Source organism: Chiloscyllium plagiosum, chromosome 34 (assembly GCF_004010195.1).
Source record: "Chiloscyllium plagiosum isolate BGI_BamShark_2017 chromosome 34, ASM401019v2, whole genome shotgun sequence".
NCBI classification, from domain to species: domain Eukaryota; kingdom Metazoa; phylum Chordata; class Chondrichthyes; order Orectolobiformes; family Hemiscylliidae; genus Chiloscyllium; species Chiloscyllium plagiosum.
The window spans coordinates 37,307,944-37,331,729 of record NC_057743.1 but is presented as its reverse complement, the minus strand read 5'-3'; the positions used below and the strand labels follow the sequence as shown (position 1 = coordinate 37,331,729).

Below are 23,786 nucleotides of genomic sequence, written 5' to 3'. Positions count from 1 at the left end.
TTGGATGAGCCTTGTCCAGTAAATACTTGGTGAATTTTGACATCTCAAACGTGATATTTATTGAGTGTTCCCAGCCCATCTTGTGATCAATGTATTCGATATGGATCAATAATCCACCACCAATTATTCCCAGTCTCAAAGGCTCAATATAGAATCCCTACAGTGTGGACATATGCCACTCCACCCATCGAGTCCACACCACCCCCTGAAGAGCATCCCATCCAGATCCACACCCCCCTAACCTATCCCTGCATTCCCCATAGCTAACCCACCTAGCCTGCACATCTCCGACCCCTGTAAGTGTCCTGTCACATAAACAGATGCATAGCGCTTTAGTTTTGGGTTTAGTTGTCTTCTGGGAACTGGACTTGACAAATTATCATTGAGGGCCTTCATTTTATCACAGCCAATCCACCCAAACCTGCACATCTTTGGACTGTGGGAGGAAACCCGTGCAGACACGGGGAGAATGTGCAAACTCCACACAGACAGTTGTTCGAGGGTGGAATCGAACTCGGGTCCCTGGTGCTTTGAGGCAGCAGTGCTAACCACTGAGCCACTGTGTGGCCCCACCAGTGGTGCCTTTAGTGCCAAGATTTCATAAATAGCTGGCACAGTCAGTTCAGCTATAACGTGGTAGTTGTGTTCTCGTGCAATCCCACATTATAAGAATATTGCATACAGCAGCACCATTTAAAATAATGGGGCCGGAACTGTGTTATAACTGATGCGCACTTTAAAATTTTGTGCTTTAGAAACGGTGTCCCAAATTTGTCAACCGCATTGTAGTGAATTCACATTGAAAAAGCACGCGTTTTTGCAGAACGACCTGTACATAAAGTTTCAACGATACCCCATCCCATGAACAAATTGAAATACGCCTTCCCGAGAATGCTACACTGTCCATTATAAACTCTGATACTTCCACGATAGCCCACGCTGTTTAAATTCAACCCGAATCCAGGACAGACAGCTGTCTCCTGTCTAACTATCCAATGATGCCCACGTACCAGAGCTCTGTGAGGAGGATACTGGGGTTAAGGGGGGAGTAGAGGTTGGAAAGAGCTTCCTTGTAAGTGTCCTGTCTCATAAACAGATGCATGGCTTCTTTAGTTTTGGGTTTAGTTGTCTTCTGGGAACTGGACTTGACAAAATCATTGAGGGCCTTCATTTTCTTCAGTGCTTCACACTGCAGGAGCAAAGAGCAACAGGTTGGTTTAGGGAGGAGCTGGAATACCGTATCATTACAGCGGCTCAGCAAGTCAGAATCGCAGACAAACGGTAAATGCTCCCGCCCCCCACGACCTGACAAGAACAGCAAGAGCCGTTCACACAGCGGCTGGCTCTCCTACGATGAACGGCACTGGCTGCCACTCACCTGCTTCAGCAAAGACTTCATGTGGTAGTTTGTCCCTCGACAATATGCCTCCAAAATTAATCCAAACCGCAGTGAGACTGCTGGGAAATGCATTTCTGACCTGAAACACAGCGAAAAGAGGATTCACCATCAGAATGATTGATACGGTTTAATGGAGGATTCCTCATCACTGTCATTGGTATGGCTTTAGGACATAATGCTGGGCTCTTTACCTGAGATGCCAGAATAGGAAGTGTCCTATCTTTTTGTTGCTCAAAGCTCTGTCCAGCAGGAACTTGGTTAGTTCAGAATCTAAGTAGGGCTCATATTTCAGCACTTGCACCAGCTGCAGTAGATACTGCAACAGCTCTTCTTCACTGTGGGAACAACAGCAAATACATCAAACCAAGTCTCAAACCATCAGAGACCATCACAGGAACATTTACCCAACAGTGACGTGAAAATCTGATTCTCAAACAGAAACATTATTCGAAAATTACCTTGGAGTTTACAGAAAGCAAACTCTGTAAGCACAAAGGGTTTAGTTGCCATCACTGTCTTACCCAAGTGCTACGTACCTCAACTTTTTTAAGCAGTTTATTGCCAGTAGGCGGACGTAGCGACTGGGGAAGCTATAGTCCAGAAGTTCCAGGGCGTTCAGTGCAGGCAGTTCTTTCCATGACTGCAGGAGATAGATCATCTACAAACAGAAAACCAGATGCAGCTGTAATCCCATTCCATTGCACTGTGACAAAGCGCTGTGCAATTGCTCCAACAAATGGCAGCAAGTCCAAAAGCAATCCTTCACACCAGCCAGTAGAGTGAGGACTGTACTGCACACTGAACAGTGACAATCACCTTCTGCATTTCTAACAGCTATTAATAATGGGAAAATGAGAGAATATATTTGGTACAACATTTCCTGATACACAATCGAGTGTGAACAAATTTCAGCCCTCAAATGGTCAGGGCTTTCCATTGTATTAGAGTCCTTCATCAAAACATCAGGCAGCTGACAAAGGATTAATTGTTTCTGACTTGAGCCTTGCTGAGAGAGTGAGAGAAAAAGAGAGCCACAGAGACAGAGACAGAGACAGAGACAGAGACAGAGACAGAGACAGAGACAGAGACAGAGACAGAGAAATGCAGCACTGGGCAAATATCCAACCAAGTGAAAGCTCATCCCATCCCAATCTAAAATCCAGGTGTAGCTAATTGCCACTGATGGTGCGTTGGACACAGTTCCATTGGCTGACCTCCATCAACAGTCACCAGAGATTTTAGGGTTGAGTGTGCCTCAACACAGCTGAGCTAATGTCTAACAGTTCAGCAGCCAGAGCTTTTTCACTTTTATAAACAGAGACAGAACATGACACAGAAAGAGAGTAATGTGGGAAGAGAGGAGTAGATAGATATACACAAAGGCACAGATACCGAGAGTAAGAATATTTTTAAATGCATTCGTGAGATGTGAGTGTCATCAGCTGGGCCAGTATTTATTGCCCGTCCCTAATTGCCCAGAGGGCAGTTAAAAATCAACCATATTGTCTGGACTCACATATAGACCAAACTGGAAAGGATGGTAAGATCTTAGAAATTAAGATCTGAAAGTTTCCTTCAAAACAGTAGTGAAGCAGATGGATTTTTATGACAATCGACGTTGGCTACATTGTCATGATTAGGTTGCCTTTTTACCCCAGACTTACATTCAATTCAAATCCTCCCATCTTTCACAGTGGGATTCGTACCCATGATCCAGAGTGTTACTGATCGACATACCTTTAATCCTAGTTATTGAGGAGAGGTAATAACTGTAATGTACTGTAACTGAACCTCAGGCACAACTTCAATCTGTTCCTTACACGCACCTTCCCCGCCACCTGAGGTTTTACTGGGAAAGTTTACCCTGTAGTTCTACAAAAATGGTCAGGCCCTTTGAGAAGTGAGTTTTAACAATCAGAAGGTGACATGAAGGAATATTAATTTGCCTTTTATTTCACTCTGTAACCTTCAAAAGGGTCACAGGAAGCTCCAGACTTGAGCAGAACATTTCTTTCTTACCAAATAGTGAGGTACACACAGTGGTCTCCTCATGATGGGCACCTATTGCTTTCAGCAGTTCAAGTCCCACCTGCCCCAGAGGTGTGTCAAACCATTTCTGAACAGGCTGACTAGAAAATTCTAAAATCTATTTGAACAATTGCCTGTCATTGACTGGGTTATTACCGGCTGCTGACTGTTTCAGGCTGTCTGAATCAGAGTCAGATCGATAGCTGGGTCTGTCTAGGAGCTTACAGCCAGACAATTCTTTTCATTATTGATATCACTAATAGGGTTTGCACACCTCCCAGAGTTCCTCAGCTGCCCAGAAATCTTAGAAACCAAGATTCAGCATTAAATTAAGATGCATTAAAATAGTGCAGCTCTCCGATCAATTTCACTCAAAGTAAATTCGGGCAGAACCATAACAAAATGTAAATTGCAAATATGTAAAATCCACTGGATCTTATTAACTTCTGGATCTTAATTTTATGAATATATGTTATACTGAATTTTAACAGTAGTAAAAGAATCATAGAGTCATAGAGATGTACAGCACGGAAACAGGCCCTTCAACCCAACTTGTACATGCCGACCAGCAATCACAACCTAATCTAGTTCTATCTGCCCCTATCCCTCTAAATCCTTCCTATTCATATACCCATCCAGGTGCCTTTTAAATGTTGTAATTGTACCAGCTTCCACCACTTCCTCTGGCAGCTCATTCCATACACGCACCACCCTCTGTGTGAAAAAGTTGCCCCTTAGGTCTCTTTTATATCTTTTCCCTCGCACCCTAAACGTATGTACTCTAGTTCTGGACTCCCCCAACTCAGGGAAAAGACCTTGAGTATTTACCCTATCTATGCCCCCCATGATTTTATAAACCTCTATAAGGTCACCCTTCAGCCTCCGATGCTGCAGGGAAAACAGTCCCAGCCCATTCACCCTCTCCCTATAGCTCAAACCCTCCAACCCTGGCAACATTCCTTGTAAATCTTTTCTGAACCCTTTCACAACATCCTTCCTATAGCTGGGAGACCAGAATTGCACACAATATTCCACAAGTGACTTGTCCTGTGCAGCCACAACATGACCTCCCAACTCCTATACTCAATGCAATGACCTGTAAAGGAAAGCAGACTAAACACCTTCTTCATTATCCTATCTATCTGAGATTCCACTTTCAAGGAACTATGAACCTACTCTCCAAGAGCAATTATAATGTGAATGTAGTAACCTGGTACTTTTATTCCGAGCTGATTCCGAGCTAATCTTTCCCACTTACCTGGTCCAGGGGTCAGTCACTAACAGTGGCTGTGCATTACAGAGGTATTAAGTGTCATGTGTAGCCCAGTGGGTCAGCCCTCATCTGCAGGTCAGAATGTTGTGGGTTCAGGTTCCACTTCAGGATCTGAGCTCAATCAGCTCAAGGGCCTGCGCCGGTGGGATGTTGCAATGCTGGGCTCTGGGCTGAGATATCAATCCGAAATCCCACCTGCTCTCTCGGGAGGACACGAAAGATCACTGCACATTGCTTTACAGAGGAGAGACCCTCAGTCATCAACACAAAAAGCAGGTTACCGAGTCATCATCACGCTGCTGTTTGTGAAACTTGCTGTGCTCCAATTGGCTGCACCACAGCACGACAGGCACTATCCTTTATAAGGTATTCATTGGCTGTAAAATACTTTGGGATCTCCAAGGCAACACTCCCCAAATCTTTTCCTGGCATGAACCCCCTCACGGTTCCACGTTTAGGGGTAGGGGGTATGTGTGTGACTGTGTGTGAGTGAGAGTGAGAGAGAAAGAAAGTGCATGTGAGAGAGAGAGAGAGAGAGAGCACGTGCGTGTGTGTGAGAGAGATAGACAGCGCGTGTGAGAGAGAGTGCGAGAGTGCATGTGAGACAGCGCGTGTTAGAGACAGCGTGAGAGAGCACGTGAGAGAACCTGTGAGAGTGTGTGAGTGAGTGTGTGAGTGTGAGTGTGTGTGTGTGTGTGTGTGAGAGAGTGCGAGAGAGTGTGTGAGAGAGTGCGAGAGAGTGTGTGAGAGTGTGTGATAGTGTGTGAGAGACTCTGTGTGTGAGAGAGAGTGTGAAAGTGCGAAAGTGAGAGTGCGAGAGAGTGAGAGAGTGCGTGAAGAGTGAACATTGCTACCTTAAGCATGTGACCTGACGGAGGCTTCCATCCTCACCGTGGGAAGCCCCACTTTGAAGGTCGTGAAAGCCAATTTCTAAATGCAAATCTGAGAGTTCTTGTGGTGCAATGGTAGTATCCCTACCTCTGTGCCAGGAGGCCTGGGTTTAGGTCCACCTACTCCAGAGATGTGTCATAATATGTCTGAACAGGTTGGTTAAAAAGAAAATCTATAATTGCAAATATTTCCTCCAATTTGATCGAAGACAAAGAGCAGCATGCTCGAAGGGAGTGTTTGTTGTTATTATACCATGCTCATTCATTCCAGTTTCTTTCTGTCGTTTAAAAGAAATCCAGTTGTTTCAATCAAGGTTTGCAAGTCATGAGCCAACTTGTAAATAGTAATTAAATATGCGCTCGGTTGTAGTGACTCATACTTTTCTTGCTTTCTCATGGAATGAGAGTGCTCTGCCCCCTCTCCTGGTCTGCTGACAGAGTACAGACCATGTGGTGCTGTCTGAAAAACACAGGATCCGGGTTCAAAATGTGGTCACTACTGCAGCAGATGTGGTGCCAAAATCTATCTCAGCTCTTCTGAGTCAAGCCAAACTAAACAAGACAAAAACAGAACACTTCAGCTTTCTGCTCCTTGCTGGTATCCACTGACAACGACAGGGGAAGTCAAGTCAGAGATTTAGGCTCAAGGTAAATGACTTAAAAATACGGGGGGGGGGGGTCTCCTGTCACAAAATCCTACTCATCCAATTTTTGCTTCACTTATTCATGGGATGTGGGTTTCACTGACGGGACCAACATTTACTGCCCCTTGAATAAGCAGCTTCAGTGGCCTTGATCGAGACCATCTCGGAGGGCAATTAAGAGTCAACCACATTGCTGAGGGGCTGGAGTCACATGTAGTCTAAGCCAGATAAGGATGATTAAGTTCCTTCCCTCAAGGACACGAGTGACAATCAACAGTCACTTTCTGGCTAGTTTTAATGCCAGGCTTTGTTTCATTGACTTCATGATGGGGTTTGAACTCCTGTGCCCAGGATATTAGTCTGGAACTCTGGACTCCTAGTTCAGTGACTACTCCACTACCTAAAACTGTCCTCCAGTCATCGCTCCACATTTCAGAATATGGGGAGAGGAATACAGCATTGAGATAGAGGGTCAACCATGATCATACCGAATGGCAGAGTTGGCTCGAAGGGCTGAATGGCCTTAGTTTGCTCCCAGGTTCTATGATTCAAGTTCATCTCCATGTACTTTTTAAAAGCTGTGAGGATTCCTGACTATAACCCACTTTCAGATATTGTGTTGTAGATCCCCAGCATCCTCTGGATGAAAACTGTCCTCTGCATTTCTGAACATAAATCTGTGCCTTTCTTATGAACACTGTAAAGGCAGCAAACTAGACTTTCCTATCCGCCCTCTCGAGATCATTCAGATCATTTAAATAGGTCTCCCCACCAATGTTCCTTATGAGGAGAGATCGGCACAGCATGATGGCTCAGCGGTTAGCACTGCTGCCTCACAGCACCTGGGACCCAGGTTCGATTCCACCCTCGGGCGACTGTCTGTGTGGAATTTGCACATTCTTCCCATGTCTGCGTGGGTTTCCTCTGGGTGCTCTGGTTTCCTCCCACAGCCCAAAGATGTGCAGGTTAGGGTGGATTGGCCATGCTAAATTGCCCATAGTGTTCAGGGATGTGTAGGTTAGGTGCATTAGCCAGGGGTAAATGTCGGGTAGGGGAATGGGTCTGGGTGGGTTACTCTTCCGAGGATCGGTGTGGATTTGTTGGGCTGAGGGGCCTGTTTCCACACTATAGGGATTCTGTGATTCTATGAGATTACATAGACTGGGATTATACTCGTTGGAATTCGGAAGAATGAGGAGGGGATCTTATGGAAACAGTATGAAAGGAATGGATAAGATAGAAGCAGGTAGGTTGTTTCCATTGGCGGGTGAAACTAAAACATAGCTTCAAAATTAGGGGGGAGCAGATTTCGGATGGAGTTGAGGAGAAACTTCTTCACCCAAAAGGTTGTGAATCTCTGGAATTCCCTGCCCAGTGACGCAGTCCTGAAGAAGGGTTACACCCGAAATGCCGACTTCTCCACCTCCTGATGCTGCCTGGCTTGCTGTGTTCTTCCAGCCTCCTGCCTGTCTACACAGTGAAGCAGTTGAGGCCACCTCGTTGACTATTTTTAAGGCACAGGTAGACTTTTGAACAGTAAAGGAATTGAGGATGATGATGATCTTTACAGAATTACTGGAGTAGTCACATGTAGTCTAAGCCAGATAAGGATGATTAAGTTCCTTCCCTCAAGGACACGAGTGACAATCAACAGTCACTTTCTGGCTAGTTTTAATGCCAGGCTTTGTTTCATTGACTTTATGATGGGGTTTGAACCCCTGTGCCCAGGATATTAGTCTGGAACTCTGGACTCCTAGTTCAGTGACTACTCCACTACCTAAAACTATCCTCCAGTCATCTCTCCACATTTCAGAATATGGGGAGAGGAATACAGCATTGAGATAGAGGATCAGCCATGATCTTATTGAATGTTCTAATGTTCCCTCTGAGCCACATGGTTACACAGTGGCATGGCCACCCAGAGGTTCTGTCAATGCCATTGGCATGTCAACAGATCACCTTGTGGTTTCAGGAGTCATTGCTGTGCACAGGTCTCTGAGGTCCAGCTAATGGGAAAATAAATTCGCAGAAACTATCCTTCCATGGCTTTAGAAACAACCCCAATCTTTCCTTCAATCTAACATCCCCCCAGTCCTCATTTTCCCCATGGTGCAGTGACCATAACCTCTTCAGTGACTCCAGCTTTGGCCCAGAGATTGTTTGATCACATTCCAACCTCCCCCAGCTCAGAACCTCTCCCCCTGCACCTCTCACTCAGGGCTGAGAATGCTACCTTCAAGCCAAAGGTCAGGGCCTCTGGTCTGGGCACATTAGCTATCAGCCAACTGTTCAATTTATCCAACAAAATGCCAGCTAATGCACCACTAGGCAATAACTGTAAAGGGGAAAACTTCTGAAATCACAAAGTAATCAATCCAGTAATTCTGTAAAGCACATTCTGGGAAAATAGCCGAGTGCATAATCCACCTCATTAAGCAAGTAAGCATTGCTAATAACTCATGAGCAGGAGAACGTTAAGGCTGGGAATGGTTAGAAATAAAAATATCAGCAAATAACTGAGTCCTTTTCTGGAAACTGATTTGTACCTCAGCCAGGATGTGCCCCAGCGTTTTACAGTTTTTCCAGTTTATTCAGGATCACATTTTACTCGAATGTTGACAGCCTGGGGCTCTGTGGAGGCCCTTACTCTGCAGATATCTCCAACCACCTGTATTCACAATGAACAGCCTTTGCCACCTGACACCATTTCAATTCCATTCACCATCAGAGGCTTGTAGAGGTAGGGATAGGCTGGATTATGAAGGAACACAAAGCCAGCCATTGGCTCTTCAAGCCTACTTGCACCTTCAATGACATCACGACAGATCTGACTGTAAACTCAACACTACATTCTCAACCTATCCCTTTAACCTTTCACCCCTTTTGCTTAACACGACTCTATCTACCTCCCCATTAAAAATATTCCAAGATTCTGCTTCTTTTGTTTTTCAGGACAAGAGTTCCAAAGAATCTCAATCCACTGAGAAACAAAATGTTTCCTCATCTCCATACTCAGTGGGTGAACCCTGATTTTTAGAGTAATAGGAGTGTATGGCACAGAAACAGACCCTTCGGTCCACTTCGTCCATGTTAAACAGGTATCCTAACCCAACCTAGTCCCATTTTCCAGCACTTGGCCCATATCCCTCTACACCCTTCCTATCTATACGCCAATCCAGGAGTCTTTTAAATGCTGTAATTGTACCAGCCTCCACCACTTCCTCTGCCAGCTCATTCCATACACGCACCAGCCTCTGCGTGATAAAGTTGCCCCTTAGGTTCCTTTTAAATCTTTTCCCTCTCACCTTAAGCCTAAGCCCTGGACTTCCCTGAGGATAAGGCCTTGTCTATTCTCGCTGTCTATGCCCCTCATGATTTTAAACATTGGAAACCCTAGTTCTCCATTCTACACATTCAAACTTGTCCAGCCCCCTCTGTGCCTCCATCAGGTTGCCTCTTACTGATCTAAACTACAACAGATACAAGCCTCGCCTATCCAACCTCTCCTCACACGAAAACCCACTCCAGTCCAGTCAGAAACTGCTGAGGAGGCACTGAAGGATTTTCTCAATCCATCGGAAAGTAAATGGCCATAAGAGGTAGGGCTGGTTAGCTCAGTTGACTGGACCAAAACCAGAAATTTTTGGAGAAATTCAGCAGGTCTGGTCTGAAGAAGGGTCACTCTAACCAAAATGTTGACTCTGTTTCTCTTGCCACACCTACCGAGTTTCTCGAGCAATTTCTGCATCTGTTTCAGATTTCCAGCAGCTCCTGTCTTTCACCCGGCTGGTTTGCGATGCCAACAGTGTGGGTTCAATTCCCACATTGGCTGAGGTTGGTGAAAAAAAGGAGAGAGATAAGATGGGGTCTAGGGGTGGACCATACAAGTGGGAGAATTCGTGGAAAGCAAATCAGTGGATATCGAGGAGTGAATGGACACGGATTTCGTTCCAAAAATAAAAAATGATCTGGGAATCAGTCAAATGTCTTCCCTTCAGCAAGAAAGGGTCTGAAATATATTGCTGCTGGCTCACTGCCCAAGAGGCTAGATCTCCCTCTTCCTAATGGATCCTATTTTTCTCAATCCTTTTTAAGTCCCAGTATTTGGCAGTCCTTATCAGCTAGTTTGACTATGTGCTCTCAGTTTCTGGATTAGTGGCGCTGGAAGAGCACAGCAGTTCAGGCAGCATCCAAGGAGCTTTGAAATCGACGTTTCGGGCAAAAGCCCTTCATCCTTTTATTCCTGATGAAGGGCTTTTGCCCGGAACGTCGATTTCGAAGCTCCTTGGATGCTGCCTGACTGCTGTTGCTCTTCCAGCACCACTAATCCAGAATCTGATTTCCAGCATCTGCAGTCATTGTTTTTACCTATGTGCTCTCAGTGTTTCACTTTGAAAAACTACTACAAGTAGAACGAAGATCCTTTCCTTGAAATGGAGACTTTTTGGTTGCATTTTTTTGGAACTCCAGATTTATTTTTGGTGTAACTGCCAGAACACCCATATTAATCAAACCCCATCAGTTCCGATCCTTATGGAATCACAGTCAAGGATAGAGAGATTGCTCCGCAGTGCTGCGTTCAGCTTAGAGAAGGGTAAAGCGCAATGAATCCCTGAGCTTGTTGTCATCCTAGAGGGAAGGGAAGACTCTACAGCTGCAGATGCAATATGTGGAACCATTTTCCAAGCAACCCAACAAATTCCAAATACCACACGGAGTCAGCACGTTTCAGAAGGGGAAGAATGTGCAGGCGATACAGAGCAGTCATGGTGGAAATATGCTACAACATTTCTGTCAGGCCTTTGCCCTTAAACAAGATTTGATTTGATTTATCATTGTCATGTCTACCCAGGTACAGGGAAACGTTTTGTTGTGTGTGCAGGTCATACCATACAAAGTGCATCAGGAAAATAGAACAGAGCAAGAAATATAATGTTACAGCTGCAGAGAATGTGCGCAAAGAACACGGTCAACATTAAATTGGACCGGTCCATTCAGCAGTCTAATAGCAGCGGGGAAGAAGCTGTTCTTGAACCTGTTGGTCCATGTGTTTAAGTTTCTGAACCTTCTGCCTGATGGAAGAGATTGAAAGAGATTATGACCGGGATGGGAGGGATCTTTGATGATGTCAGACAGAGTCAGAAAGACTGGCACTTTGTCAATGAAGGAGCTGGGGTCTATCTATCACATTGTTGTAGTGGTTTGGAATCAGGTTTGTGATGTCGATGGTGCATCGTTAAACACATGGCCACAAAATCCCTCTTGTTCAGTATTTTCGCAAAGTAAAACCGATCAACTTTAAAATAAAACATAGTAACAATGACCTTTCTCGGGTACATTGCACAGACAGATATTGTAGAATAGATTTCAGCTCCAAGCCCACAGCCTGTCTGTCTCCACAATCTGGAAGCCTCATGCTGTTAAGGACGCACCCCAGCTTCTTACCTGAGCAACATCTTCATGTTTATTCCACTTGGTTATGGACAGCAGCTTAGCGAGGGCTTCGGGGAAATGCTCACGCACTTCATATCTGAGCTTCCAAACGAGATCCTTCTCATCCTCAAAGAATTCGGTGCATGCTTTACGTTCCATAATCTCCTTCAACTGCTGTTGCTGTGCGCAAGTTTCAGAGAACACCATCATTATAAGTTTCTCAACATTCACAAGATGGCCAATTCAGGCTGCCTCATCAACGTGGGGGGGGGGTTTGGAGGATTCAAAATATGTGACCAACTTCACGGACAGAGATCTCGTGATAAGCCGGTCACTCTCATTTCTCCAGGAATCCATTGTAGAGATGCTGGGCACCACCATGAATAATGAAGAGGAGACCTATAATAACTGCATTAAATCACACGTCATTTCATTAGCTCTCCACGTCAATCAGGGATGCTGGTCTCACCAGTAATCTCTACATCCCATGAACACATTTTAAAAAGTAGATTCATCCCACCTCCTGTGGTTTGAAAAGGCTGCTCAAACTCAGGGAATAAAACAAAATGCAGAAAACAACAGGAATAGAAGCGAAAACACTGGTTAGTGATGTCCTAGTCAAGCTGCAGGTTAACGGTACCAGCAGAGTTTGGTTAAAGAAATCTTTTGCTCAACTACAGGTTACAGCACACTGATTGCACATGGCCAGTAACTAGCTCATGCATTGTGCAGGGAGTTAAACAGTTGGAGAGGTGTAAACACCACAACGCTGCTACAACCAGTGGACACATCAGCAACTGTACGTAAACCAAAATCAAGTCTTCAGAAACAAAAGCAGAAATTGCTGGAAAAGCTCAGCAGGTCATGCAGCATCTGTGGAGAGAAATCAGTGTTAACATTTTGGGTCCAGTGACCCTTCCTCAAAAACGATGGTGGCTAAGAAAATGTTAGCATCCACATTTCTTTTGGTTTTTCTAAAGTCTTCAGCACAATCAAACTGCTCAAGACACTTTACAGGAGCATTTTCAGCAAAATTACGGCAGAAAGCCAAAAGCTTAGTCAAAGATGGAGGTCTGAAAGAACATGTAAAAGGGAGGAGGAGAGGAAGAGTTTTGTAAAGGTGGGGGGGAAGTTCCAGAGCTTGAGGCCCAAGCAACCTAAGGTGTGGCCACCAATGATGAATCAAAAGGTCAGATGACACAGATCTCTTGAACATGTTATTGGGAGAGCGTATTGAAATAACTCCACAGAGGCTGGTATCCTGTCACCAAGTCACCCTGTATTTACACGTGCATAGAACTTGACACTGATTCAGCTCCCTCAGAGTCAGCTCTCAGAGTGAACAGAATCCCTGACACTCCTGTTTATATCTGTCAGCCAGGGCTTCTGGATTGGACCAGGTTAACAGCCCCAATCAGGGAACTCATAGTCTATGAGGCCTAACTGGCTGACCTAGTTACAATCACGGGACATACAGTAAGAAACACAGCAGGAAATACAATCTGTGTGTTACTGGACAGTAGTGTAGATGTTTGTCTGGGAGTAACTCAATTTACAAATAACAAACAACTGAACACATATCGATAATGTGGCATAACTCTATCTTCTTACTCCTGGAGAGTAACAGCCAATTTACCTGTTAGCAGGGAGCATGAAGTATGCATAATCAGGGGGCAAAATACCCCTTGGGAATAATGCGCAGAGTATGCACACTACAGAATTCACACACTCTGTACACATTCCTCAGTATTTACCTCAGCCTGTGATGCTTTTACACGATCTCCATTCTTACCCAATTCGAGAATCTGAGGAAGAGAAGAATATATCAAATTTATATCTTAAAAAGCAAAAGTTCAGAGAAATTAATAGGTGCTTATGTTTTCACTTTCGGAAATTTGCGTCGCTGTCCTGTGAACATTCACCAGTCGATGCGCTAACTGCTAACTGGGATTAAGTATCACAGGCTCCCCGCTGTCCCTCAGCAGCTAAGACACTGAATAGCTCAGACTGAGAGAGGTCACCACCTCCTCTACCACAATGGCTACAGTTTCAGGCAAAAAGCACAGATGCCACGCTTCCTGGCACAGTGTCTACAAGGTGGGGGGGGGCGAGTGGGGGGTGTAATGTGTGCCAGGCCTCCAGCTTCTTCTGGGTGATCCTGCTAGAACTGACAAAATGGGAGCCTCTTACAAGTTGGGCTTCATTGTGAAGCATTCCACAGTTGAACATCTGGTTGATCTTCACTGCCTGGATTCTCACATTATAGATGGTCACCTATAATGAACCATAAGAACATAGAAAATAGGACTGGCCCATAGGCTTCCTCCAAACAGGCTCTGCCACCCTGTCCAATCATGGCCGACCTTTGGTTTTAACCCCTGCCCCGTAGACCTCTCAATCTTTTGTGAAACTAAATATCTTGCAAAAAAAACTCTAAAGAACTGCGGATGCTGGAAATCAGAAGCAAAAACAGAAATTACTGGAAAAACGCAGCAGGTCTGGCAGCATGTGTGGAGAGAGAAAGCAAAGTCAACGTTTCAGGTCCAGTGACCCTTCTTCAGAGCTTGCAGTCTCAGGCTTAAAAGTACAGAACAAAAGTGAATCCATACCAGAGACTTCCCAAGACGCTCAATCCTTTGACTGAAGAAATGCCTCTTCATTTCTGTCCTAAATAATCAATGTCTATCCTGAGCCAGTGTCCCTGTGATCTCACTTACTCAGCTCGTGGGAAGCAATTCCTCAGTGTCGACCCTTTCAGAATCCTGCATGTTTCACTGAGATCACCTCGTCCTTCTAAACTCCAGAGGATATAGAACCAACTCACTCAGCCTCTCTGAATAGGACAGATTCCTCATCCCAGGAACCCAATCCAGAGAACACGAAGAGTTTTTAGAGAGGCTGACCACTGTACAAGTCAGTACCTTAGACATGGAGTCTGAAGAAATGGGACAAAGCAATAACACAGTGGAATTATGTAGATTGAATTCCTTCAACACAGTTCCACACCAGTGAAACAAATACACTCTGTTAGTCAGGTGAGTCTGATTTCTTGCTAGGTTTTGTATTTATCTTTTACCATTTCCCCTCTCGGAAACATTTCAACCCTGAGATGGGCAGAGTAACTCCCAGTGGATGTCCACCCCATAGAAAGCAATCCAGAGGTGCAAGCAAATTACTTAAATTAAACACAGAGAATGCTGGAGAAACTCAGCAGGTCTGGTAGTGGAGACAGAAACAGATTTAACATTTTGAGTCCAGTACATTCCTGCGTTTTCTGTGTTTGTTTCCGATTTCCAGCATCTGCAGTATTTTGCCTTTGTCTGCACTGCACCTTTGTGTTTCCTGTTCCTGGGAAAGATGGGCTCACTCTTTTCAATACTGCTCGAGGACTGGAACACCTTCAGGGCCTAAGCGAGTAGCCCACGACTGAACTCTGTACATACCTTTTCCAAGGATGGGTAGTAGATAGGGTGGGACACGGCACTGTGGAAATTGATATGTAAGGCTGCAGAGCTGTCAGTGTTCGGGTTACTCTGTACAGTGCCCATCGGGTTCAACAGCTCTCCCTTGTCATCTGCAGAAAAAGGTAGAAAGTGCAACATTACTAATTCAAATAAACTGCTTTTACTCTCTCCCATTCTTAATTGGAGGATAGCCATTTCTCTGATGTAAGAGCTGGTTCATCAATGTGACAATGATCTTTATCAGCAAGCGTAAATTTCCTTCCTAATGCAGGATGCCAAGTCCTACATTTCAATAGCACCTGCTCACATCCCCCAGCAATGTACTGCACAAGAAATTGTTTCCTTCTGAAGTTGGTTTTCTTGCATTTGAATGCAAGACCTAATTAGCGATGTCTAATTTCCAGATTGTTGAACAATTCTAAGTCACACCTTTTTTTTGAGAGGTGCAACAGGGATAAAGTTCTTTAATTGCCACTGAGCAACGTCTGGAAAGCGAGCTCATGGAATGTCACATTTCTCCAAAATGATAAAAAAATTTAAAACATACACATTTAAATAAAAACTTGTTTATAAAATTTCAGCTTATACGTGAATTTGGGGAGGGCAGTTTTAGTGGAGACTGTAGCAGCCTCAACTTTCACAAAGGTAGACAGGCAGGAGGCTGGAAGAACACAGCAGGCCAGGCAGCACCAGGAGGCAGAAAAGTCGAAGTTCCAGGTGTCACCTTTCTTCAGGTCTGGGAGTGGGACTGGGGGGAGCTGCAGATAAAGGCGATGGGGGAGGGTTTTGGGTAGGGAGGGGGTGGGGTGGTGAAGTAGTGATAGGTGAACACAGGTAGAGGGTATAGCCTGATTGGTCGATGGGAGTAATGAATCTGATTGGTGGTTGGAAGGAAGGGTCCCTCACTCAGCTTTCACTTTCCCTGATGAAGGGCTTTTGCCCGAAACGTTGGTTCTTCTGCTTCTCAGATGCTGCCTGACCTGCTGGGCTTTTCCAGCGCCACACTTTTCGACTCTAATCTCCAGCATCTGCAGTCCTCACTTTCGCCTCAGCTTTCACTAACCCAATCAAAGCTGCAGGAGCAGCCAAGGAGCAGCTGGCTTCCATTGATCAGGAATTCCAAGCAGTACATGCACGGCATTGTTTGCAAAACAAAGGTGCATTTCTCCCCACCCCAAACACTTTGTAAAATGAGTAACACAGAGCATGAGGAGAATTACAATTGAAAAAGGTTTGAATGAAAACCCTTCAGACAGAGGTTTGGACAGGCCTGCTTGGATTGCCAACTTTAAATGTCTCCTTATTTTTAGCATTGAATCTTTTCTTCAAGAGCTTTACTTCCTGGACTCGATGACTGCAGCTGCCAACCTTCCCCAGCTGTTCCAGCGCACTTCATGTGAAACATACTTCCTGATGGTTGTCCTAAATTTGCTTTTTAAAACTCTGGCTCTGTGTCCTTTTGGCCTTTCGCCACAGTAAAACTGAAGCAACTGCTTTGAGGTTTATGATCTCAAGTTGAGTTAATTAACTCTGTATGGGATCTCTCACAGGTCAGAGAGAGAGTGAGGTCACTGAACCGTTTCATACAGCCCTTCCCTCCCAGGAGTACAGTCCATCTTCGCTGCCCCTCTCTCGGACTAATCCTTCCTACCTCGCTGGTTTGGGTGCAGTTAGGAAGGAGTGACGATGAGTAAGAGTTTCAAACATTTTCACAACCCTTTGTTGTTGCCTTGCATGGAAAACAAAACGATTCTCCTTCTCCCCGCCCTGTACTGAAGAATTTGCAAGCAGCTGCTAATGACAGTCTGTGGGGGGAGGGGGGTCTTTGTTTTTACATATTAACCAATGCGATGGACTTTCGGTGGCTCTGCAACTTGCATTGATCTCATGTGACAACATGCTAAAACCATCTGTCCTCCTGTGCCTCACATGTGTACAGGTTAAAGGTAAAAAAATCAATGCAAGAGGAGGTAAGTCGGTCCCTCAAGACTGCATTCAGCTGGACCATTGCTGATCTTCCACCTCAACGCCATTTACCTGCACCATCCCCACATCCTTTAATAGTTAGGAAAGTATCTATTTATTTAAAACTTTTGCTGTGAATATTCCTGGAAGACTAGAGAGGGAACACAATATTAGGGTGTGATCAGTCACCAGCTAGCCTTTATGATAGCGAGTTTTGGCATTCCAACTGGAACTCTATCAACAAACACAGTGATGTGGACCTCATCAACCACCCTCAGAGAAAAAGAATAGGAAATGGCACCACCAACGCAGGAAATGACATTGCCAACACAAGGAAACCTAAACACATAAACAGAAAGTGGGACATAACACCAGCACTTTACCAGATGCTCACTGATGATGTTAATTGGTATGGTGATGAAACATCTGAAAACTAATCTTCCAGCTTAGCAAGCAAACTTACAACCAGAGTCTTTATGATATTTGGGTTAGGGTCACTCTGGTTAAGGCAGGGTGAGATTGGCCTCTTGTTGGGAACTGCAGCACTCAGCATGAGTTATTCCTTATCGCAGTGACTGGGCAGATTGAAGTCTTACCGGGTACTGATGGCCAGGTAAACAGCCACGTCTCCCCTGTCTTCAGCTGATCCTTGTAGTCAAACACCATGGTGTTCACCCACGCGATTGGACAGTCCTGGAAGCAATGAGAAACAGTCCCATCAGTAAAGGGGGAGATGAGATGCAGTCTGATTCAATTCGTCAGTGAATTTGAACAAGCTAAAGAGGCTGAGCTTTCAACTGGGGCCAGTTCAAAAACTGGACCAATTTCAATTTTTATTTGGGTCCTGCAATATGCAATACTGCGTCTCATCCACAAAGAGTTTATAATCACTGGGCTTTAGCTCAAATAATGACTGTTTTGGTGTTGTTCATTGAAGAAACCACAGGACCTGTAGTATCTGCCCCCGATACTTAAGAGAAGATACCATTTCATTGGAGGCAGTTTGGAGAAGGTTGATGTTGTTGATCTCTGGGATGGAGGGACTGTGTTATGATCAAAGGTTAAACAGGTTGGGACTGTATCCACTGGAGTTCAGAAGAGTGACTGCTAATTTTACTGAAACATATCAGATCCGTATGGGTTTGACTGGGTAAGTACTGAGAGGAGAGTCCAGGACCAGATGGCACAGTCTCAGAATTAAGGGCCCCCATTTTAGACTGAGTGGAGGAGGAATTTCTTCTCTCAGAGGGTTAAGGGTCTTTGAAACTCCTTGTCACAGAGAACTTTGGGGGAAAGTCCTTGTGTATATTTAAGGCTGGGAGAGATTCTTGATCAGTCGGGGAATCAAGGGTTACGGGGAAAGTTCAGGAAAGTGGACGTGAGGAATGTTGGATCAGCCACGATCCTTTGGATGGCACAGCAGGCTCGAGGGACTGAATGATCTATTCCTGTTCCTGTTTCTTATGGTTTGTTAGTCTGAATAAAGAAGGTAAGGCTTTTATCTAAAAGACAGCACCTTTTAAAAACATTCGCCTCTGGAATGTCGGTACCGCTGTTGGGCAGTCCCCCTGCTATGGTTCAGCTGGCAGCACCCTCACCTCTGATTGAGAAGGTTATGGGTTCAAGGCACCCTCTCACAAACACTCAAACACAAAGGTTAATGCTGACACTCCCAGTATGTTTGGAGGGAGTGTTAAACAGGAACCTCTCAGGTCGATGTAAGAAATCCCTCAGCGTCATTTTGAGGAGGAACAGGGAGATGTCTCTGGGGTCTTGGCCATTATTTATCCCTCAGTTGAACATCACCCAAATCTCATCTTTATCATGTTGCACCTTATGGGTGCTGTATGCAAATTGGCTACAACAGAGACTGTTTTGTTGGCTGTAAACTGGCTTTAAGATGATTGGTATCTTTCATTTCGTTTTATTCATCCATCTTTTCTGAGAAGGCAATCGCCCCATTGTGTAAATATGGGCTGGTGATGGGCAGGGGAGGGGTGTAATGATGGGGAAAGGAAATGAAGCCTTTGACATTGATAATTTCACTGACAGAACACCAGGCCTCATCACAATCTACAGACTGATATCAAACCTGTGCCTGCACTCCATCAAGGACACTGACGTCCCCATCCCCTATTGCTCATTCGAAATCTCGAGTTCTCGGAAATCCATGATATGTCAATTGTTGGAAATCATTCAACAGAATTCCATATGAAACAAGAAATTGTTTCCAGCAGATGGCTATAGTCAGGAAGCTGATACAATGCAGGTTGGAATAAAGAGCTTGGTTGTATGATTAAATGGGTTTGCTCAATTTGTGCAGACCATACAATTGTTAATTCCAGTCGGTAACATTCCCACTAACACAGAGAATGATGGAGAAACTCAGCAGGTCTGGCAGCATCTGTGGAGAGAGAGAAATGAGCGTGGCGTGGCTTGATTTCAGACTGATCTTCAGTAACGTTGTGTGTATGTATCTGCTCATGGTCAGCTCGCAAAATGGGTTATTAGGTGCCAAATGCTGCACTGTCTCCATAACTCATCAAATGATCTTGCTAGAAAGGTTAGAAAGTTTGTATTTATGTAGGCCCTTTCTCAGCCATCGGCCTCCCATTCAGTCAGGGGATGTAAGTGTTCCTGATAAGACCTGTATTTGTTTACAATCCGGATCTGTCCTCCAGGTGCTGAGCCACCTTGCTGAACTGCTGCAGTCCACGAGGTTAGGCACCTCATGGCGCTGCTATAGGAGGGGAGTATTTTAACTACGCCTTCAGAAATGTAGCCGGTGTTGGAGTGTAAGAAATCCAGCAGTCAATTTGTACACTGCAAGCTCCCACAAACAGCAATGTTATTTTAATTTATTTTTAATTCATTCACAGGATGTGAGCATTACTGGCTGGGCCGGCAGTTATTGCCCATCCCACCTACCTAGAGGACAATTAAGACTCAACCACATTGCTGTGGGTCTGGAGTCACATGTAGGCCGAATCAGGGAAAGATGGCAGTTTCCTTCCTGAAAGGACAGCGATGAACCAGATGAATTTTCCTCAACAATTAACAAGGGTTTCACAGTCATTATTAGACTCTTTATTCCATATTTTTATTGAATTCAAATTTCACCATCTGCCATGATGGTATCTAACCAGGATCCCAACAGCTTGGGTTTCTGGAATAATAATCTACAGATTAAATATTGGTAAGGATACCAGGGAGAACTGTCTTTTTATGTATAGAGCTACAGGATTATTTGTGTTCGCCGAAGAGAGAGGGGTAGAACCCTTTGTTTAATCTCTCATTCTAAACATGGTGACTCTGACAGTGTAGCACTCCCTCAGCACTGAACTGGAACATCAGCCTAAATCCTGGGTTGGGATCTGAACCTAACACCTTCTGACTCAGAGGGAAAATGTCTCCCCTGAGCCATAGCTGCCCCAAATGAAATACTGTATTATCACTGGACTATTAACCCAGAGACCTGGGTAACATTATGGGAGCGAGAGTTCAAATACTGCCATGGCAGATGGTGGAATTTGAATCCAATAAAAAAAAATCTGGAGTCTAATGACGACTGTGAATCCATTGTCAATTGCTGGAAAAAACCCTCTGGTTCACTAATCCCCTTTAGGGAAGGAGACTGTCATCCTTACCCGGTCTGGTCTACCCGTGACTCCAGACCCACAGCAATGTGGTTGACTCTTAATTGCCCTCTGGGCAATTAGGGATGGACAATAAATGCTGGCCTGGCCAGTGACACCCACATCCCATGAGTGAATAATGAATAAAGGGAATTATGGAGAGGTTCGTGAACCCAAGTCTATTACAACTGATGACCTAGATTACCAAAAACTGTAGGATTAATTCAAAATCCCGATATGAACCACGTGGAGGTTTGCTGACTCCAACCCCCAACTTTAAGCCAACCTTTGAGTAATTTGAGAGAATTGGACTCCTAGAGTCCAATATTTGTTTTCAATGTTGTCTGCTCAGGATCAGGTGGAGCTGATGTTCCAAAACTTCAACATGGTGGAGGACCCTACTGTTTTCAAAAACTGAATCAGAACATACCGTGAATGTTCCTAACACAGCAAAGCAAAACAGCCGTCACAGAGTCAGAAAATGTCAGGTCCTGCCTCACGTCTTTAACGTTGACGAGCAGGAGGCTGGAAAAGCACACCAAGCTAGGCAGCATCAGGAGGTGGAGAAGTCGATGTTTCGGGTATAACCCTTTTGGTTTTGTCTCATGACCAAATTGTAGACCTTGAAATGGGAACAAATACATGTTGACATTGGATGTGTACAAGATGAACTTGACTCTATTGAAGTTCATTCCCAGACGCCCCTGAGGAGGCAGGAGAAGTACTACATATATTGGTGGGCATCACCCTATAGGTCCTGGAACTCTGCAGATTGGAAGGGAGTAGAGGTGACCCCACTATTTAAGAAAGGAGGGAAAGGAAAAACGGGGGGCCTGCAGATCTGTCAACCTGATGATAGTTATTGGGAAGGAATCTATTTGAAAAGGATGAAACAACAAAGCACTTGGAAAATAAGAGCAGGATTGGGCAGAGTCAATACGGATTTGTAAACTGGGAGTCACATTTTTTGAGGATGCAATTAGCAGAATAGACAGGAGGGAACCAATGGATGTGATATACAGGTCATTCTGTTATAAGACACATTTCGTCAACTTGAATTCATTGTAACGCAATTAACAAATGGGGGAACACTGTTTCTAAAGCGCAAACTTTTAAAATGTGTGTTAGCTGTAACGTGATTGTTTCAGCAACACTTTAAGCACTGTTTCTAAGGCGTGATTCTTCTATAACATGGGGTTGCACAAGAATACGACCATCGCGCTATAGAACAACTGACTGTATGTAGGTTTGCAGAAGGCCCTCCATAAGGTCTCTCACAAGTGATTGGTTAACAACAATATAGCATAAGGGAGTTGAACATACAACCTTCTGACTCAGAGATTAATATCTGATCCACTGAACAGTAACTGCTCCAACAGAAATACATGAATCACATAGCTGTTAGTGAATCCAGGCTGAGATTCATGGGGGAACATACCGAGAGAGAAACAGAGGGTAGGAAAATGTGGGTCATTCTCAGTTTGTTGGGCTTTGACGAGTGAGTTACTGCCAAGGTCCACAGATGTTCATCATCCAACTTTGGTGTGGATTACACATAATCTTTCCAAGTTTGCAGATGACACAAACCTGGGTGGGGATGTGATGTCTGAGGTGGAGGCAGAGCGACTTGGCGAAGTTGACTGTGTGGGCAAACATTTGGCCGATGGAAGACAAAGTGTGAGATTATTCCATTTTGTAAGGAAAAGCTAAAATATAGAGCATTTCTTAAATAGTAAGAGATTGGGAATGGTTGAACTTCGAAAGGGTTTGGATGCTCTTGTTCACGAGCCATTAAAAGTTAACATCAAACAAGGTGTATTGGCCTTTGTTACAAGGCAATTGGGGTATCACATTCGAGATGGCTTCCAGCAATTATATGGAGTTGATGTTGGACTAGGATGAACAAAGTCAGAAGTTACACAACACCAGGTTGTAGTCCAACACATTCATTTAAATCTGTTGCACCATAATCTGGGATCATGTGACTTCGGACTTGGTGAGACCACACAAGAGTATTTTGTGCAGTTTTGTTCTCCTTATTGAAGATAGAATGCTTTTGCCCCAGAGGGAGTGCAACGGAGATTCACCGAAGCAATCTCTGGGATGGAGATATTGTCCTGTGAGGAAAGATTAAATAGACCGGGGCTTTGTTCTCCAGAGTTTAGAAGAAGAAGAGGTGATCACATTCAAACCTACAATGTTCTTACAGGGATGATAAGCGGACATCAGGCAGGTTGTTTCTCCTAGTGAGGAAGCAGGGCTAGGAGCCGCTGGGAGCAGGGGTCAGAATTAGGAGAGACGGTCTCAGAATAAGAGGATAAGGAGGAAGATCTTCACTTTCAACTGAGGCAAATCTTTGGAATTCACTACCCTGGAGGGCTTTGGGGGCCGGGTCACTGAGTGTGTTCAAGACAGAGATCGATCGATTTGTACAAATTAAAAACATCGAGGGTTGGGGCAGGAAAATGGTGCTGTAGAAGACCAGCCATGATCTTACTGAAAGGCAGAATGGACTCAAAGGGCAGAATGACCTACACACACTCCTTTTTCTTGTGTTCTTACACCCTCATCACTAAACCCAGGGTCCCAGGAAAGCGTACAGCACAGAAAGAGGTCATTCCTGCAACTAAAACCCTCATCCACACCTCTGATATAAATTCATAAGATATTAGAGCAGAACTAGGCCATTCAGTCCATCGAGTCTGCTCTGCCATTCGACCATATAGGAGCTGATATGCTCCTCACCCCCATATCCCTGCCTTCTCTCTATATCCCTTCAGCCCATTATCAATTAAAAAACTGTCTAACTCCTTCAATGAATCCACTGTCCCAGCATCCACTGCGCTTTGGGATTGTGAATTCCACAGATTCACAACCCTTTGGGAGAAGTAGTTTCTCCTCAACTCTATTTTAAATCTGCTACCCCTTATCCTATGACCTCTCATCCTGGAATGTCCCACAAGAGGAAGCATCCCCTCCACGTCTATGTTATCCACACCTTTTATCATCTTGAAAACCTCAATTTGATCTCCCCTCATTCTTCTAAATTCCAGAG

The 23,786-nt window shown here is 44.6% G+C and overlaps 1 protein-coding gene across 4 annotated transcripts in view; it reads right to left on the bottom strand.

Moving 5' to 3' along the window:
- pik3cd (phosphatidylinositol-4,5-bisphosphate 3-kinase, catalytic subunit delta) overlaps nt 1-23,786 on the bottom strand; it is a 222,697-nt gene that overhangs the window by 22,276 nt on the left and 176,635 nt on the right. For all 4 annotated transcript variants that reach the window (XM_043676186.1, XM_043676184.1, XM_043676187.1 and 1 more), the window contains 8 exons: nt 17,693-17,789; nt 15,111-15,241; nt 13,422-13,472; nt 11,680-11,847; nt 1,936-2,057; nt 1,591-1,734; nt 1,379-1,478; nt 1,011-1,189 (listed from right to left, as the gene is read on the bottom strand). In XM_043676186.1, the coding sequence (XP_043532121.1) occupies nt 1,011-1,189; nt 1,379-1,478; nt 1,591-1,734; nt 1,936-2,057; nt 11,680-11,847; nt 13,422-13,472; nt 15,111-15,241; nt 17,693-17,789 (992 nt within the window). The remainder of the gene's footprint in view (nt 1-1,010; nt 1,190-1,378; nt 1,479-1,590; nt 1,735-1,935; nt 2,058-11,679; nt 11,848-13,421; nt 13,473-15,110; nt 15,242-17,692; nt 17,790-23,786) is intronic.